Here is a 17,990-nt window from a genome sequence, read left to right as displayed (position 1 = left end):
CTCTAATGGATTACACAGTTAAATGCGTTTGCTCGGTATTTTACTGTTCCTTAATGTAAATATCCCAGTGCTGTGAAGAGCCAAAGCATTCTAAAGGTTTTTATGCCAGGCCTGTGAACACTTGCCCTTGGAAGCATTACTGCTACAGAAACCAAACTTGCAGCTAATCTTGGTTCATCTCAGAATTGGAAATAAGATATGAGACAGATCTTCATGGTTATCATTTACAGCTTAAGTTACTGGATGGTGACTGGATTGGACCTGATTGGAGCAGGCCTCTATGATGATACTGTTAGCTAGGGAAGAGTTCAGGACAATTTTTGTTGTGATAGATGATAAGAAGGAAAATACGGTCAATTTCTATTACTGATTTAAACCAAATTCCAAGTAAAAATCAGACAATAACACAGCTATAAATTACCATCTGGCATCTTCTGTTCAGGACCCAACACCATGGTAGATGCCTGAGTGTCCGAATTCTTAGAATAGGATTCTAGAAAGGAGAAAAGGGAGACAGGAATGAGCAAGAACAAAATAGTAAGTTCACCAACATTTTGCTACTCTGTATAACTGACCCCACATTAGATGAAAAGAGTAATTCTTCTTCTAAATTAGAGAATCTTGAAAATAATTACAGCTTTCAGAGCATTATTAAGAAATAGTTAATAAAAATTAAAGAGTCTTAATCACTTTTTGCTAGCAAGACTTTAAAACCAAACTGAAGCAAAAGGTATTTCAGGGAAGTAGGCAAATACTTTTTAATAAGCATCCACAAAGAGGCTACTAAGCAAACCCCCAGTCTCTGCCTTTGCTTCTAGATTAAGTCAAATATTTATTTAAAACCAGACTGATTTCTCCCAACTTTTACAAGTTTTTAAGGACAAAGATCTATGACTCTTTTTTTTTTTTTTTTTTTTACTCTACTCTTTTTAATCTAAGAAACAATTTAAGCTCATGATTCAATTTTCTGGAAAGGGGGGAGAAAAGCACCTCACCACCGTACTGTCGTGGAGGGCCATTATTTCCCAGCCTCATATTTCCCTGAGGAGAGAGAGACTTCCCCTATAATGTTTCTCATTCCCTAACCCTTCAACAACCGAAAGAAGAAACTAATCATTATGGCTGTCCCTTCCTGGCCACTCAGGGAGAGATGAGGCATCAGGAGGACTAGACATAGTCTGCAGGATGCCATCCAGCAATTCTATCGTGGAAGGGAGTTAGGATGAGCAGTTTTCCCAGAGGTCTATCACCCTGTTAGGTCAAGTTTAACTGTGGGGGGTGGGGGTGGGGGGGATGGTCATAAGCCCATTTGGCCACAGATCTATGGAATATTCTCCAGTCAACCCCACCAATAAGGCTGATTTTTTTACATTTCAATTTACTGATTAAGGAATCTACTTCTCAGTTGATTTCAAATTTACAAGGAGGGGGCACCTGGATGGCTCAGTGGGTTAAGCCTCTGCCTTCGGCTCAAGGTCATGGTCTCAGGGTCCTGGGATCAAGCCCTGCATTGGGGTTTCTGCTCAGCAGAGAGCCTGCTTCCCCCTCTCTCTCAGAGCCTACTGAGATCCTCCCTGCCTACTTGTGATCTCTCTCTCTCTCTCTGTTAAATAAATAAAATCTTAAAAAAAAAAAATTTAGAAGGAGAAAGACGAGGTAATATTTATTGTTAGCCCCAACCCCCACTTAAATCCCAGTAAGAATGATCCTAGTGAAAAAGTTAAAAAGCCTCTCCTTAGTTATCTTTTACTGTAGAAAGTCTTTTCCTCTCTACTTTCTTTTCTACTTTCTTTTTTTTTTCTCAATAATCTACCAATATATTCTGTATCTGTTTTAAAGAATTATCAGAGTGGGAGCATTCTAGGTTTCATCCATCTTCCCAGATATAAGACATATCACCACTTGCTAAGTTGGAAAACATAATCTTTTTTCTCTAGAATCACCAATATCAAGTGTTTTGTTACAGTGGACAACTAGCCATGTCCTTCCTATCAGGTTTTAAGGCACCAGATAACTAAACACCAGCCAGTAGATGCCAGTAACACTGTCTACATTCAAACCCTCTTTAGCACCTCATCTGAATGGAAGTTATGTATCTGACCACTGAGAACAGCAGGAGACACTTGGTCCAATCACAGCTCAGCCCCTTGGCCCCATCCAGAGCCCTTATACTTTTATTTTACATATACTTCTAAGAAGCCAGGTTATCAGGTTATCCTAACCCTTAATAAATTAGATATCACAAATCAGCTCTGGGACTTTATAACTCTCATAGGAAAAGGTCTTGGGCCACTTCATATGAGGCAAAGAGCCCTTCTTTATACTTTGATCAACTCTGAGAACATTATTATTAAAAATAATGTTATTAATATTTTATCATTATTAATTATATTACGCATAACTCAAGTTTCTTCTAAAGTGGCCCTACTCACCAAGAACTGATTACATTAGATTACTTTTGTAGTGATGATTGACATCCTGTGTAAGTCACAGAAGTGTTTAGTGCATTTGAGGAAATTTCCTTCCCAAAATAAGCCTTTAAGTTATATTTAAAAAACAAACAAATAACGGTAGTAGTTAGGGCCATCTGGATGGGTGAGTTGGTTAAGCTCTGCCTTTGGCTTGGGTCACGATCTCAGGGTCCTGGGATCAAGTTCCACATCAGGCTCCCTGCTCAGTGGGAGTCTGCTTCTCCCTCTGCCTCCCCCAACTTGTGCTCATGCTCTCACTCTCTCTCAAAAACATAAAACCTTAAAAAAAAAGTGATAGTTAAATAATTTTAGGCAGAAATATTTCATGATAAAATTTTAAACAATTGTTATTAGTATCCTAAGGGATTATTTATATATTAATTACATACACAGCTAATAAATACAAGAAGTCTGGTCTTCTCTCTGAAATCTCAGGAATGCATTATTCCAAGAAAGAAAAAACAATTCTAGATTCCCTCTTTCTCATCAAAACTTTTAGCCAACAAACTATAAACTCTATTGCTTCCACTGTCTAGAGAATATAACTAGGGCAGGAAACAGAGTGGGTTAGTTAGACTTGGTGAGCTACACAGTATTTAATTTCCATGAAAATTTAAGACCCTACAGAAGCAGTTAGTACTGAAACAGTTTTGCTCTCCAGGTTGTTTTAGTCATTTAACTACATTAAAGCAAAGATCAAGATGAAATACAAGCAACCAGAATCAATCCAGCAATACTTTGATAATTATGATTAAGATAGCTTTTATAGGGACGCCTGGGTGGCTCAGTTGGTTAAGCAGCTGCCTTCGGCTCAGGTCATGATCCCAGTGTCCTGGGATCGAGTCCCACATCGGGCTCCTTGCTCTGCAGGGAGCATGCTTCTCCCTCTGACTCTGCCTTCCACTCTGTCTGCCTGTGCTCGCTCTCACTCTCTCTCTCTTACAAATAAATAAATAAAATCTTAAAAAAAAAAAAAAAGATAGCTTTTATATTCTAGCTCACCCTCGACCATAAATTGTCACCTTCTTCCAAATCCAGTAAGTTTCCTCCTGTCAAACAGCAATCAACAACAGAAAAAATGGCACTCCTGGTTAAATGTAATATAAGTATTTTATCCCATTCCTTATCAAAAGTTGTTAAGAAAGGGGGTGCCTCAGTGACTCACTCGGTTAAGTGTCTGACTCTTGATTTCAGCTCAGATCACATCTCAGGGTTGTAAGACGGAGCCCCACATCACCCAGAGTGAAGCCGGCTTAAGATTCTCCCTTTCCCTCTGCCCTTCCTCCCTCTCCCCCTCCAAAAAATGTTAAAAGAATGATTTACAAGTGGGTGCCTGGCTGGCTCAGTCAATAAAGCATGTGACTCTTGATCTCAGGTTCATGAGTTCAAGTTCAAGTCCCACACTGGGTGTAGAGATTGCTTTAAAAAAAAAAAAAAAAAGTTTTACAAGATAAAAAGGCTAGGGGTGCCTGGGTGGCTCAGTGGGTTAAAGCCTCTGCCTTTGGCTCAGGTCATGATCTCGGGGTCCTGGGATCGAGCCCTGCATCAGGCTCTCTGCTCAGCAGGGAGCCTGCTTCCTCCTCTCTCTCTGCCTGCCTCTCTGCCTGCTTGTGATCTCTCTGTGCCAAATAAATAAATAAAATCTTAAAAAAAAAAAAAAAAAGATAAAAAGGCTAATAAAATTACACTGTCTTAAAATGCCAAAAGTGCACATACCTTTTGACCCAGCAATTCTATTTCTAACAATGGATCTTAAAGAAATACTCACACAAGGAAAGTATGTGCAAGGAAATTTCCTGTAACATTGTTTGTAGTATCAAAAGACTAGAAACAACCTAGATATTAGTTGAGGACTGGTTAAATAAACTATGTACATATAAAGGATGGAACGCCATGCAGCTATTATAATAACGCAAATCTAAATGTACTGATAGGAAACAATCTCCAAGACATGTTTTCAAGTAAAAAACCCAATGTATAGAATGGTATACAATCATTTATGTTAAGAAGAAAAAAAGAGGGACCCCTGGGTGGCCCAGTGGGTTAAAGCCTCTGCCCTTAGCTCAGGTCATGATCCCAGAGTCCTGGGACTGAGTCCCACATCGGGCTCTCTGCTCAGCAGGGAGCCTGCTTTCCTTCCTCTCTCTCTGCCGGCCTCTCTGCCTACTTGTGATCTCTGTCTGTCAAATAAATTTAAAAAAAAAAGAAGAAGAAGAAGAAGAAGAGAGAAGAGAGAGAATACACACATTTACATGTATGGACTACCCCCCAGGGACATGCCAAAAACAGGTAATGCTGTCCCCAAAGAGAAGGAGAGGGGGAGCACAAATGAGGTCAGGTGAAGGGAGACCTCTCATTGAATATACACTATATACCATTTTGCACTTAAAAAAAACTTTGTCATGTACTTGTATTATCTATTTTTTTTTTAAATATAAAGGTTTCACTCAGCTGGATTCACTCAGCTTTCGAACACTTCTGAACACTTTCAGGGTGTTTAGCTGAACTCTGACAAAACTTCTATAGTGAATTAATCAGAGATCTATACCTATCCAGCTGGCAGGCATACACTGTCTAAAACTTACCTTACTACTACTTTGCCTTAGTGCCCAAAGAGCCATGCTCTGAAATTATGAACGTGGAGTTACATGTGAATGTAACTTAATGTAATGTAATCAGGAAAGCGTTTCCTGACTCCTTAATTTGGGTATCCCCCAAACACAAACTAGCTATAATCGATTCTGAACATCTAATTAACATGAATTCATGTGCTCTCTTACCACTCACAAGAACTCTAGAAAAACAATTAAAAAAAAAAAAATTAGATAGGAGCACCTGGGTGGCTCAGTTGGTTGGGCATCTGCTTTAGGCTCAGGTCATGATCCCTGGGACAGATAGGTCCTGGGACAGAGCCCCATATTGGGCTCCCTGCTCAGCCGGGAGCCTGTTTCTTCCTCTCCCTCTGCCCCTCCCCAACTTGTGCTCCTTCACTCTCTCAAATAAATTAAACAAACAAACAAACAAACAAACAAAAAACACCACTGAGATAGCTCAAATCTGTTTTAAAAATTGCCCCTAAGAAAGTCTGAAATACTGAAATACCGAATACTAAAAAACATGTAACTTAAATTGTTTAAGTTTAAAAAAATTTTTTTGAATTTGAAATACTTCTTGTAAAATTCTCCTATGGACAACAAAGTCCTCAAAATTATTTCACTGATTTCAGAGCTGTGTCCAACATTGCAAAGGTCTCCCTAAAATTAATTATAAGGTTTAAAGAGGAATGTCTTTGAACAGTCCTCTAATTCATCCCCTCTTTTTATCTCCCCTTCCCTATATGAATAAAATCAAAGACCGCATTAAAGTAGGAAAAGAACTCTCATAGAGGGAACCAGAAGTGTCTGCATGGTAGCGACTAGTTAAATAAATGTGAACAGGAACTTTTAAGTTGACTGGCAAAACTCACAGCAAGGTAGTCAGGAATCACTCTTGCAAAAGAGGGAAGGACCAAACACTTCCACCCCAATTTAGACCAGTGGGCATTGCCCCAAAACCTCCACGAAAGCACATGTAGGGAGCTAAGTCCTTAAACACTGAACAAAAATTGTTCTCTGGGGGAAAAAATAGAGATTATAATAAATAAAATAAAATAAAAGTTGACTGGCAAAGCCACCTCTTCTCTCTCTTGATGCTTCTCTTAGACAATTTTTCAGTGCCAGCAACATGCTGGTGACACAGTCAAAACTGCCAGATGCAAGAGATCTAGGCTTTAGAAAGTGATACCTGAGTTGTTTATTTGAGAGTAACAAGGAGTTGTCATAAAATGAAAAATTCCATTTGTCTTGAAGAAAATGTAAAAATTTCCGGATCCTTCTAAAATCCTTTTCCCTAAAAGTCTCCTTTATGGCTAAAGTACTTGATATTTCTATTAAACCACTATTATTAATCTAACACCTATGTCATATAAGACATTCTTCATGAAAGTAAGCCCCTGTCCTGGATGACTGGGAGTCAACAAAACTCTGAAAAATTCAAGCGGTTTGAAGAGAGCTAATTGTTTCCTGAATGCTATGTGTTTTTTTGTTTTTTAATTTTATTTATCCATTTGAGAGAGAGAGAGTGAGAGTGAGCGTGAGAGGGGAGAAGGTCAGAGGGAGAAGCAGACTCCCCTGATGCAGGACTCGATCCTGGGACTCCGGGTTCATGACCTGCACCAAAGGCAGTTGCTTAACCAACTGAGCCACCCAGGCACCCTAAACCCTATGTATTTTTTTTTTTAAAGATTTTATTTATTTATTTGACAGAGGGAGATCACAAGTAGGCAGAGAGGCAGGCAGAGAGAGAGAGGAGGAAGCAGGCTCCCCGCTGAGCAGAGAGCCCGATGCGGGACTCGATCCCAGGACCCTGAGATCATGACCTGAGCCGAAGGCAGCGGCTTAACCCACTGAGCCACCCAGGCGCCCCAACCCTATGTATTTTAATAAGGAAGATTACTAGCCACTTTTTTTTTTTAAATAGGATATTATTGCTTTCTTTGTTTTTCATTCTATGTCAACAAATAAGTTCCATTTTCTGAGTCATTCCATTGAGGATATCCACCTCATTAGTTCCAAAACTCAATTTGCCCTCACTGGGAATGAGGGGGAAACAAACAGCTGAGAACAGCCATGTGAACCAATTACCAGTTATGGAACTGAAACAGTAATCAAAACTCCCAACAAACAAAAGTCTAAGACCAGATGGCTTCACAGATGTATTCTACCAAACATTTAAAGAACAGTTAATACCTATTCTTCTCAAACTATTCCAAAAAATAGAAGAGAAAGGAAAACTTCTAATTTCATTCTGCAAGGTCAGCATAACCCTATGATACCAAAGACACTACAAAACAAAACACTTCAGGGGCACCTGGGCTCAGTCAGTTAAGCATCCAATTCTTGATTTTGGCTCAGGTCAAGATCGCAGGGTCATGAGATCAAGCACCCCCCCGGCCCGCACCCCCACCCCCGGCTGTGCTCAGCAGGCAGTCTGCTTGAAATTCTCATGGTCTCCCTCTCCTCTGCCCCTACCCCCACAACCAAGTAAATAAATCTTAAATAAAAACAACACAAAAAACTACAGGCAACAAAATATCAACAAACCAAATTCAACAATACATTAATAGGATTATTCATCATGATCAAGTGGGATTTATTTCAGGGATATAAAGGTAGTTTGATATCTGCCAATTGGATATCTGAAAATAGTTGTACCTTATTAACAAAAAGAAGGATAAAACCATTCAATCATCTCAATAGATGCAATAGATGCAGAAAAAGCGCTTGACAAAATATGACATCTGTTCATCATCAAAACTCAACGAAGTGCGTATAGAACATACCTCAGAATATAATAAAGGCCACTTATGACAAATCCACAGCTAATATCATACTCAATAGTAAAAAGCTGAAAGCCTTTCCTCTAAGATCAGGAACAAGACAAGGATGTCCACTATAACCACTTTTATTCAACACAGTACTGGAAGTCTTAGCTCCAACAATCAGACAAGAAATAAAGGCATTCAAATTGGTAAATAAGTAAACCTGGCACTATCTGCAGATGACAGGATATTACATACATAAAATCCTAAAGACCCCAGCAAAAAACTATCACAGGGGCACCTGGGTGGCTCAGTGGGTTAAGCCTCTGCCTTCAGCTCAGGTCATAATCTCAAGAGTCCTGGGATCAAGCCCCACATCTGGCTCTCTGCTCAGCAGGGAGTCTGCTTCCCTCTCTCCCTCTGTCTCCCTCCCTGCCTACTTAGGATCTCTCTCTCTGTGTGTCAAATTAAAACAAAAAAACAAAAAAAAAAAAAACCCTATTACAAGTAAGAAATGAATTCAGTAGCGTCAAAGGATACAACATTAATACACAGAAATCTCTTGTGTTTCTATACACTAATAATGAAGTAACAAAAGAGGAAATTAAGAAAACAATCCCACTTAAAATTGCACCAAAAAGAATAAAATACCTAGGGATAAATTTAAGCAAAGAGGTTTAAGACCTGTACTCTGAAAACTACAACACACTGATAAAATGAAGATGACACAAAGTGGAAAGATTCACCAATGTTCATGGATTGGAAGAATAAATATCATTAAAATATCCATACTACTCAAAGCAGTCTACAGATTCAATGAAATCCCTAACTGAACCCTTTGAATCTATGTTTTTGTATCCTTTGGATAAATACCTAGTAGTGCAATTGCTGGATCGTAAGGCAGTTCAATTTTTTTTTTTAAGATTTTATTTATTTATTTGACAGAGAGAGATCACAAGTAGGCAGAGAGGCAGGCAGAGAGAGAGAGAGAAGGAAGCAGGCTCCCCACTGAGCAGAGAGCCCGATGCGGGACTCGATCCCTGGACCCTGAGATCATGACCTGAGCTGAAGGCAGCGGCTTAACCCACTGAGCCACCCAGGCGCCCAAGGCAGTTCTATTTTTAACTTTTTGAGAAAACTCCATAGTGTTTTCCGGAGAGGCCACGCCAGTTTGCATTCCCACCAACACTGTAAGGGGGTTCCTCTTTCTCTACATCCTCACCAATACCTGCTTCCTGCATTAATTTTAGCCATTCTGACTGCTGTGAGGTGATATCTCCTTGTAGTTTTGATTTGCATTTCCCTGATGATGGTATTGGCACAAAAAGAGACACACAGTTCAGTGGAACAGAACAGAAAATCCAGGGGTGCCTGGGTGGCTCAGTGGGTTAAGCCTCTGCCTTTGGCTCAGGTCATGATCCCAGGGTGCTGGCATCAAGCCTGGCATCAGGCTCTCTGCTCAGCTGGAAGCCTGCTTCCTCCTCTCTCTCTGCCTGCTGCTCTGCCTACTTGTGATCTCTCTCTGTCAAATAAATAAATAAAATCTTTAGTATATGTGCTGCCGAAGCGAGCACAATATATAAAATCTTTAAAAAAAAAAAAAAAAGAACAGAAAATCCAGAAATGAACCCACAACTATATGATCAATTCATCTTCAACAAAGCAGGAAAGAACATCCAATGGAAAAAAGACCGTCTCTTCAACAAATAGCACTGGGAAAACTGGACAGTCAACATGCAAAAGAATGAAACTAGACCATTTTACACTATGCACAAAAATAAACTCAAAATGATTTAAAGACCTAAATGTGAGATCTGAAACCATAAACCTCCTAAAAGAAAATACAGGAAGTAATCTCTTGGACAACCAGCCTTACCAACATAGTTACGGATATAACTCAGGCAAGGGAAGCAAAAGCAAAATAAACTAGAGATCTATATATAGATATATAGATATATGGATACAGATCCCCATATACATATATGTATATATATGGTTACAGGGAGATATATATAATATATCCCAAAATAAAAAGCTTTTGTGTGTATATATATATACACACACATACCAAAATAAAAAGCTTTTCTACAACAAAGGAAAATGTCAACAAAACAAAAAGGCAACCTACAGAAAGGGATATTTATAAATGATATATCTGATAAGGGGTTAATATTTGAAATACATAAAGGACTTCTAAAAACTGAAGACAAAAATAATCTGATTAAAATTGGACAGAGAACCTGAACTGACATTTTTCCCAAATAAGTACAGATGACCAACAGACACATGAAAAGATGCTCAATATCACTAAACATCAGTGAAATGCAAATCAAAGCCACAATGAAGTATCCCCTCATACCACTGAAAATGACAAGTATCAAATATAAGAAACAAGTGTTTATGATGATGTGGAGAAAAGAGAACCCTTGTGTACTGTTGGTGGAAATATGAACTGGTATAACCACTGTAGAAAATAATACGGTGATTCCTCAAAAAATTAAAAATAGAGGAGCATCTGAATGGCTCAGTGGGTTAAGCCTCTGCCTTCAGCTCAGGTCATGATCCCGGGGTCCTGGGATTGAGCCCCTTCTCTGTTCAGCAGGGAGCCTGCTTCCTCCTCTCTCTCTGCCTGCCTCTCTGCCTACTTGTGTTCTCTCCCTCTGTCAAATAAATAAATAAAATCTTAAAAAAAAAATTAAAAATAGAAATACCAAATGATCTAGTATTTCCACTACTGGGCATTTACCCAAAGAAAATGACAACACTAATTCAAAAAGATATATGCAACCCTAGGTTTACTGTAAAATTATTTACAACAGCCAAGATATGGAAGCAACCCAAGCGTGTATAGGTAGATGAAAGGATAATGAAAAGGTGATAAATACACACACACACACACATACACACACACACACACACGACTATTACTTAGCCATAAAAAAGAATGACATCTTGACATTTGTGACAACCCAAATGGACCTAGAGGGTATTATGTCAAGAGAAACAAGTCAGACAGGGAAAGACAAATATCATATGATTTCACTTATCTGTGGAATCTAAAAAGCAAAACAATGAACAAATTCTTAAATATAGACAACAAACTGATGGTTATGAGAGTGGAGGTGGGAGGGAACATGGGCAAAATAGGTGAAAGGGGATTAAGAGGAGCAAACTTCCAGTTATAAAACAAGTCATGGAGATGAAAAGTACAGGATAGGGAATATAGTCAATAATATTGTAATAACATTATATGGTGACAAATGGTAACTCCATTTACCAGTGGTAAGTATCCTATAATGTATAAAATTGTCAAATCACTGTTGTACACCTGACACTACATTGTATGTCAATTATGATAATTAATTTTTTTAAAAGCCATGTGAATTTCTAAATTATTCTTGAGGATGTAAAGTTTAGAATTTTTAAAATTTAGGTGTAAGTGTATCCTATTTTTCTCTTATGAAAATGAATTTGATAAAAAATGATAAAATGAAGAAAAGATAGGCTGAGAACTGATTACACCTACTTCTGTGAAGGAACAAAGTGAAAAGTCCCTGTGGTGTCAGTTTAAGAAAAAGGTCTCAAAATTCTAATCCTCACTACCTAAGTAGAGAATGTCTTCATATTAGAATGTTTTCAGCCAAAAGCTACAGGAACACACCCAGTTCATAAAGTACAAACAGTACTCCTATTGCATCATGTGCTTAATACACACCAGGGTTTCTGTATGTGTATGTCTTTCTCACTCTGACACAATGGCCATTAAGATACCAGCTTAGGCTGTTCTTTGTCTTACTGACTTTGTATACCGAGTAATAATATCAAAATTGAGAGAATCTCAAATCTACCAGAGACTACAATTTCAAATCAACATCAAGTCTATGATTGTCACCTGAGCTGGACGTCTGTGAATCTATGTTTAGAGTTGAAAGAAAAACCTGACATTGAGAACATCTAACGATAAAAAAGAAGAAAAAGAAAATGTTAAGCAGCAAAGAGGGAAAGAGTCAGATATAGGGAGAAAGAGGACAGTTGATAATGAAACTGGCTGGCTGGCTGTCAAAGATGATAACAGCTGGGAGAAGTGTGGCCAGGCTTCAAGAAGTACTGATCGCTTAGACAAAAATATCACTCATCCACCAGAGACTTCAGAATTAGAAGGGCTTGATACCTACGAAACAGAACTTTCCCTGACCATTGCTGAGGCTTAACTAGCTTTCATACCTCTTTGATGGCTCATACGTCAGGCTCACTGAAGTCTTCCTTCTACATAGCTTGGTCTTTGTTCCTCTCAGTTCTCATAGAGAGTTTCCTCTGATTTCCCCCTAACCAGAGATACATAGCAGTGTATTTCCCTTTGGGGGAACCAACCTGACCTCACAGCCTCAAACATGGATCCTAGAACACAATTCTCAGCTCTGTGAACAATTTCAAAGACCCCTTTATATTGAAGTAACACAGTCTATTAAACAAATTTATACCCACTCATGCCTCAGAAAAAATATTTTGCCTTCACATTTGCTCAATTTTTCTCTCGCAAATGTGAAGAATGATTATTATTGAACTACTCATTTATTCCAATGACACATATTGGTCCCTTGAATGTAACCTGGCCTTAACAATTTGAATACATATTTTCCTTGACATGTCTTTTCTTAAAGCAAATAAAAATTATATGCACAGACAGACAACATTTACTACAAGATTACTACAAGATTCTCTGGCTGCACATATGCCTCCTTCTGCTCTCTGGAGCCTGTTAAATTTGTAATAATTCACTTGTAGCCTTCTCCATTCATTACGAAGGAGTTTTAACAGACACTTGATCATGAGTGACAAATGGACCAGACCTAACAAAAACAACCCATATAAGATGACCTACTAGCAATAAGCACAAAGAAACGACTGAGAACCCTAACTTCCCAATTTAAGTTTTCACTGGAAACTGGTCCTTACATTTAAAAATGTAAATTACTGGGGTGCCTGGGTGGCTCAGTGGGTTAAAGCCTCTGCCTTCAGCTCAGGTTATGATCTTGGGGTCCTGGGATTGAACTCCACATCCGGCTCTCTGCCCAGCAGGGAGTCTGCTTCCCCCCACCCTCTCTCTCTGCCTATCTCTCTGCCTATTTGTGATCTCTGTCTGTCAAATAAATAAATAAAATGTAAATTACTTCAGCCTTAAATTAAAAGTGGAAGAATTAGACAATAAATACATTTTTATCATTCCCAGCCAAATGTTTTATATTCCATTCTGGTATTATTATACTTTATAACACAAACAATGTTGCATTTTATCCACCATATTCCTGAGGATACCTGAAGGGCTCTTCTTTGTGTCTTCATGGGCCAATAAATGTTAACTGCTCAATATATGTTTGTTAAATTATCAAAAGAATAAATGGCATCTGATGAGTGAGATGACAAGGGTCAAGGTCTTCCAAATTCTTATATTCTGCATATTCAAATACTCCCTACCTTCTTTTCCAAAATATTTTATTCAAACCAGAGAGACTCAGATGACAAAAATGACAACAATACTAGGGAAAAAATGCTTCCCTTTCTGCCTCAAACACTCAACTCTTTGAAGATGTCACACCCCTTCCTCTTTATCCAGGCACAAGCAAAAAGACACTGTTCTCTACTCTCAACAAGCCAACATTCGAATTTCAACCCTACAGAACTACTAAACTGTCTCATTCTAGAGTTAAGTAAGTGAACTTATAGCATCCCTACTTCACCCAAATCGGGCCAGCATACTGCAGCAATCAGCGATGCTCTTTTTCATAAATATAGAGTTTCTCATTTTGTGATTATGATATGTGTATAAACAGCAGCTTTCACGGAAGGAAAGAATCAGAAGACAGTACAGTCTTCCACTAGCGCCTTCCAGATAACACCAAGCTCATAGAAAGGGTATAAATCTGTCAGCAGATATATGTATTTGTGTACATGGAGAGACGACAAGGAATAAAGAGGTCTTTGACTCCACAGCACCCACCCAAAAGATGCTATTTTTATCCACACCATTCTCTAACCACTAACCTCACACTTCCTTGAGTCGAAACTGAAGTAAAGCTGCTTAGTAGTTGCTGTATAGAGTAATCCAAGAAACCACTGCAGACATCCTAACACTAAAGATTAGGTTCATACCAAGCTTCCCCATTCATTAACAAGAAATACAGCCAGGCTGCCCAGAAATTCCCCTCCGGAGTCCCACAGCCATCCCGGAAACATGAGAAACCAAGTATGCTGCAATCCAGGCCTTTCTGGTATTGGATCCAAAATAAACTGTGCCTAGCCTAAGACTGTAAATGAAATATTTTCCAGTAAAAAACTAAACAGCCAAAGAAGTTCTGAGGTTTCATTTACCCGACACAGCTATCACAGACATTCCTAGTACAGCGATAGTTTCCAACCTTATTTAATGATTAAAAATAAATACCCAGTAAAAAGCCTCTAATCATATGGAATTATACTATACCTTCAGGTCAGCATTACTGCCGTGGATGGAAAACAAGGGCCTAAGGGTTCTTTCAGGATAGGCTCAGGATTCTGAGCAAAGATTAAGTAAGTAGTAATGTCAGAATTTCTTAGTTTGGAATCTTTAGGGGAAGGAAGGCACAGATAATAAAAACTCCTACATGCCAAGAACTGTTCTAAGCACCTTATGTGTATTTTTACTTTACCCTCACCAACAACCCTGTAAGACTGATATTATCAATCCCCATTTTAAGTACTTGGAAACAAAAGAATCAAGAAGCTAATAAGCAACTTGCTCAAAGGGTTACACAGACAAAAAGTGGTGCAAACTGGTGGGCCTTCGGTTTCACAGGATCAAGATAAACAGTGTCCCCCAGTTTCACCAATATTCACTAAAATTATGGCCAGCAAAAGTTTCTGCAAGCCTATCTGCCCTTGCCTCTCCTACCACAGAATTTTGCCTTTTGTCTTCCACTTTAAAGATATGCCACCCCAGGGGCGCCTGGGTGGCTCAGTGGGTTAAAGCCTCTGCCTTCGGTTCTGGGATGGAGCCCCGCATCGGGCTCTCTGCTCAGCGGGAAGCCTGCTTCCTCCTCTCTCTCTCTGCCTGCCTCTCTGCCTACTTGTGATCTCTGTCAAATAAATGAATAAAATCTTAAAAAAAAAAAAAAAAAAGATATGCCACCCCGTTCCTTTAACTTCACAGCACTCCTCTGAAGGCAACAGACAATACGATAAAGCACAGGTTTCTCAACTTCTCCCCTAATGATGCTCTTTGAAATCGTCGGGTCCATGAGGTGGGTCATTGGGGATATCAAAAGTGTAAAGGAATCCAAAGACGGACTATCAAAATACAAGCGACAGGGCGCCTGGGTGGCTTAGTGGGTTAGGGCCTCTGCCTTCAGCTCAGGTCATGATCTCAGGGTCCTGGGATCGAGCTCCGCATCGGGCTCTCTGCTCAGCGGGGAGCCTGCTTCCTCCTATCTCTCTGCCTGCCTCTCTGCCTACTTGTGATCTGTCAAATAAATAAATAAGATCCTAAAAAAAAAAAAAAATATATATATATATATATATATACACAACTGATAGCTTTAAAAGTAGGGATCTAGGAAACCGACCAGCCGGAGAGCGTACAGCCCACTTACACACCGTGTGCCACAATGCCCCCTGGAGTAGTACCTGGAGCCTGGCAGGCGCACAACAGCCCTACAACCAATCTACACTCGAGCACTCAGCGGCCTCCCCAAGCCCTGCACTCGAAAGCGCTCCACGGTGTCGGCTGCACTACAGTGAACTTGATTGTTGGAGAGGAGCGGCTCGAGGCCTCGGGAGCGGGCGCGGACCCAGGGCTCTGCAGATAAGGAAGCTGCCAGGACCTTGCCCCATGCCCGTCGCCTCCTCTGCGGCCTGAAACGGGTTAGCGCACCCTGGGTCACGGGTTCCCGCGCGGCGGCAGGTCCAGCCGGGGGTTCGGCCATTTCTCTTAGGCCTCCGCGCGGAAGGGACGAGGCCCCCACAACCTCCAGCGTCCGCTTCCCGCCCCCCGCTCTCCATCTTTCTCGGAAGAATGCTGCTCCGTCTGGCCCCCCGCGCCTCAGGCCCTCCCGACCCGCACCGCCCCGCGTTGTTCCGCAAGGCGCCCCGCGCGCCCCACACTGGCCCCGGCGCCTGCTCCCACCGTCCGACCGCCCTGCGCCCTCCCGACCCGCCTGGGGAAAGTGGTGCGGCCGCGTGACCCCTGACCCCGCCTGCCCCTCACCTTACCGGCTCCGCAACCACCTGACGGGACGCCCTCACGCTGACCGCTCCATATCCCGGGAGCTAGCGCCAAGCCGGCCAACCCCCTACACGCCCCGCGATTGGCCGACAGGACCGCAGTTGCACATTCCTATTGGCTGGATTCCTCGTATTCCCCGCAGCTGCAGGCGCGCGTGGCCAGCGGACGGCGTCCCGAGGCTCCGCCCGCCCCGGGGTCAGAGTGTAGGCGGGGCCACGGCGGCCCCGGCGGGAGGTGCCTCCAGCAGGGCCATTGCCTGCGCGCGGCAGAATCGCTGAATGTGGATTTGGAGCTTCCCACGGCGCGGGCGGTCCCGGGACACGTAAATTTCCCACCGTAGTTAGCCGCTGCCTCACATTAGATACTGGCGGTGGAGCCCTTTTTTTTCTGTAGACTTGGCCCTGCGAGATACGTCACCACCATCTAAAGTTTAGCCAACCCCGCAGGACCATTTCCTGTCGTCCCCGGAGCCACATCGTAGCCTCTGCTGCCTCACCAAAAGCAATCCACACCTGGGAGAACCGCGAAACACCAGCTAGTGCCGCCAGTTCTGGCGAATCAGGTGCCCTACTCCCATCTTGTCTATCTCGCTTCCCCCCTCACCCCCGCCCAGGCTTTATCTCTGTCAACCTAAAAGCAGTCCCACTCCAGCCCCAGCCTCAATCTCACGCGCCAGTCTTTCCCTGAAGATAATGGCCAGACTAGTAGTGCTGTAGAGGCAAGAAAAATGGTCTGACAAGCCACCCTCACTTTAAACAGTGTCCTTTAGACCATCCAGAAACATTTCGACACCTCCCTACAGCTTGCATTAAAGATAACCAAGCTTATTTAACCAAATTGTAGACCTAGAAAGGAAAAGCATCACCCCCTCCAACTTCTTTCTTCATGTAAAAACTGGTAGGAGAAAATTTTATTAGGTAGTAAAAAAGAGTCCAAGAGAGGATGATAGGAGAGTGAACTGCAAAAAGAAAAATCAAAATCAAGAACAAAGTAAAAAAAAACCTCAGGGACAAAAAAAGTGGGCCGAGCATCATCAGTTATCTGATACAGGCTGGTTTCCATACAGAATTTCTCCTGGAGAGAAAAAGAAAATGCACAAATTAGTTCAGCGAATTTCTCAACAAAACATCTGGGTAGTTTCAGCAAGACTTGATGAAGTCCCTCCAGACCAGAACCCCTCCTTTGGGAACCTCCGCTGCAACTAGAAAGTAAAATGGCTAGAGCCATTCTTGTCACCCTGCCAGCTCTGCTCAGCTGAGCAACCTCCTTGGGCTTTTGCACACTTGCTGGCTACTTACTGAGCTCACAGTGTGGAGCTTCCTCCACCTTAGGTTGCCTCTTCATTGTGCAGACTGGATTAGACTTTTCCCAGTGTCGGCTCCTGCCCCTATATATGCAGACAAGCGCGCCTCCCTGGGTTAGATAAGGGCGCTTTGGCTGCCCTGAGCAATAAGCACATTGGTAAAAACACCGCGGGGAGTTTCAAGAGGCAAGCCACACCCTTCAGAGCCTGATCACATTTCATCTTTGACCTGCCATGAAAAAGGAAGCATCATATATCAGCCACTCCTGGATATTAATGAACAACTAATTGAGTCTGAAAACTTTTATTCTAAGATTTCATCTTTGATCAATTTGGGAGGAGCTGGAGGCCAACCTGTGAGTACCAGTGGATGAAAGGGGTGGGGTAAAAGGAATTGCCTTCCTTCAGGATGCCACTCCCCTTAGTGTGAAGCTAGTTGGGGCACTGGTACCAGGCCAGCATGTGTGCAAGGACTCTGCTCCCCTAAGGTGTGAGCTGAAACCAATTAACCCCAAGCCCGACAGGCTACCAGTATTTTCCGTAGGTGTGTGCAGCACTGATGCAATTATGAGGAGTCTCAGTGTGTGGGTAAAAATACCG

General features: G+C 41.5%; 1 protein-coding gene across 5 annotated transcripts in view; it reads right to left on the bottom strand.

The window, feature by feature from the left end:
* SLC11A2 (solute carrier family 11 member 2) overlaps positions 1-17,518 on the bottom strand; it is a 38,526-nt gene extending 21,008 nt beyond the window's left edge. The window contains exons 1-2 of one of the 5 annotated variants that reach the window (XM_004782071.3): positions 17,386-17,518; positions 422-493 (exon numbers count right to left, since the gene is read on the bottom strand). In XM_004782071.3, the coding sequence (XP_004782128.1) occupies positions 422-493; positions 17,386-17,431 (118 nt within the window). In that variant the 5' untranslated portion in view covers positions 17,432-17,518. Of the gene's footprint in view, positions 1-421; positions 494-15,736; positions 16,029-16,069; positions 16,273-17,385 lie in introns of those variants that run through there. The other 4 variants (XM_045072941.1, XM_045072940.1, XM_045072939.1 and 1 more) reach the window with 4 other exon arrangements.
* Between the last annotated feature and the right edge of the window lie 472 nt (positions 17,519-17,990).

The sequence above is a fragment of the Mustela putorius genome, unplaced genomic scaffold (genome assembly GCF_011764305.1).
Source record: "Mustela putorius furo isolate JIRA1106 unplaced genomic scaffold, ASM1176430v1.1 tig00537227_pilon_pilon_pilon, whole genome shotgun sequence".
In the NCBI taxonomy this organism is placed as follows: Eukaryota; Metazoa; Chordata; class Mammalia; order Carnivora; family Mustelidae; genus Mustela; species Mustela putorius.
Note: the sequence above shows the minus strand (reverse complement) of the source record. Positions and strands in the feature narration are given on the sequence as shown.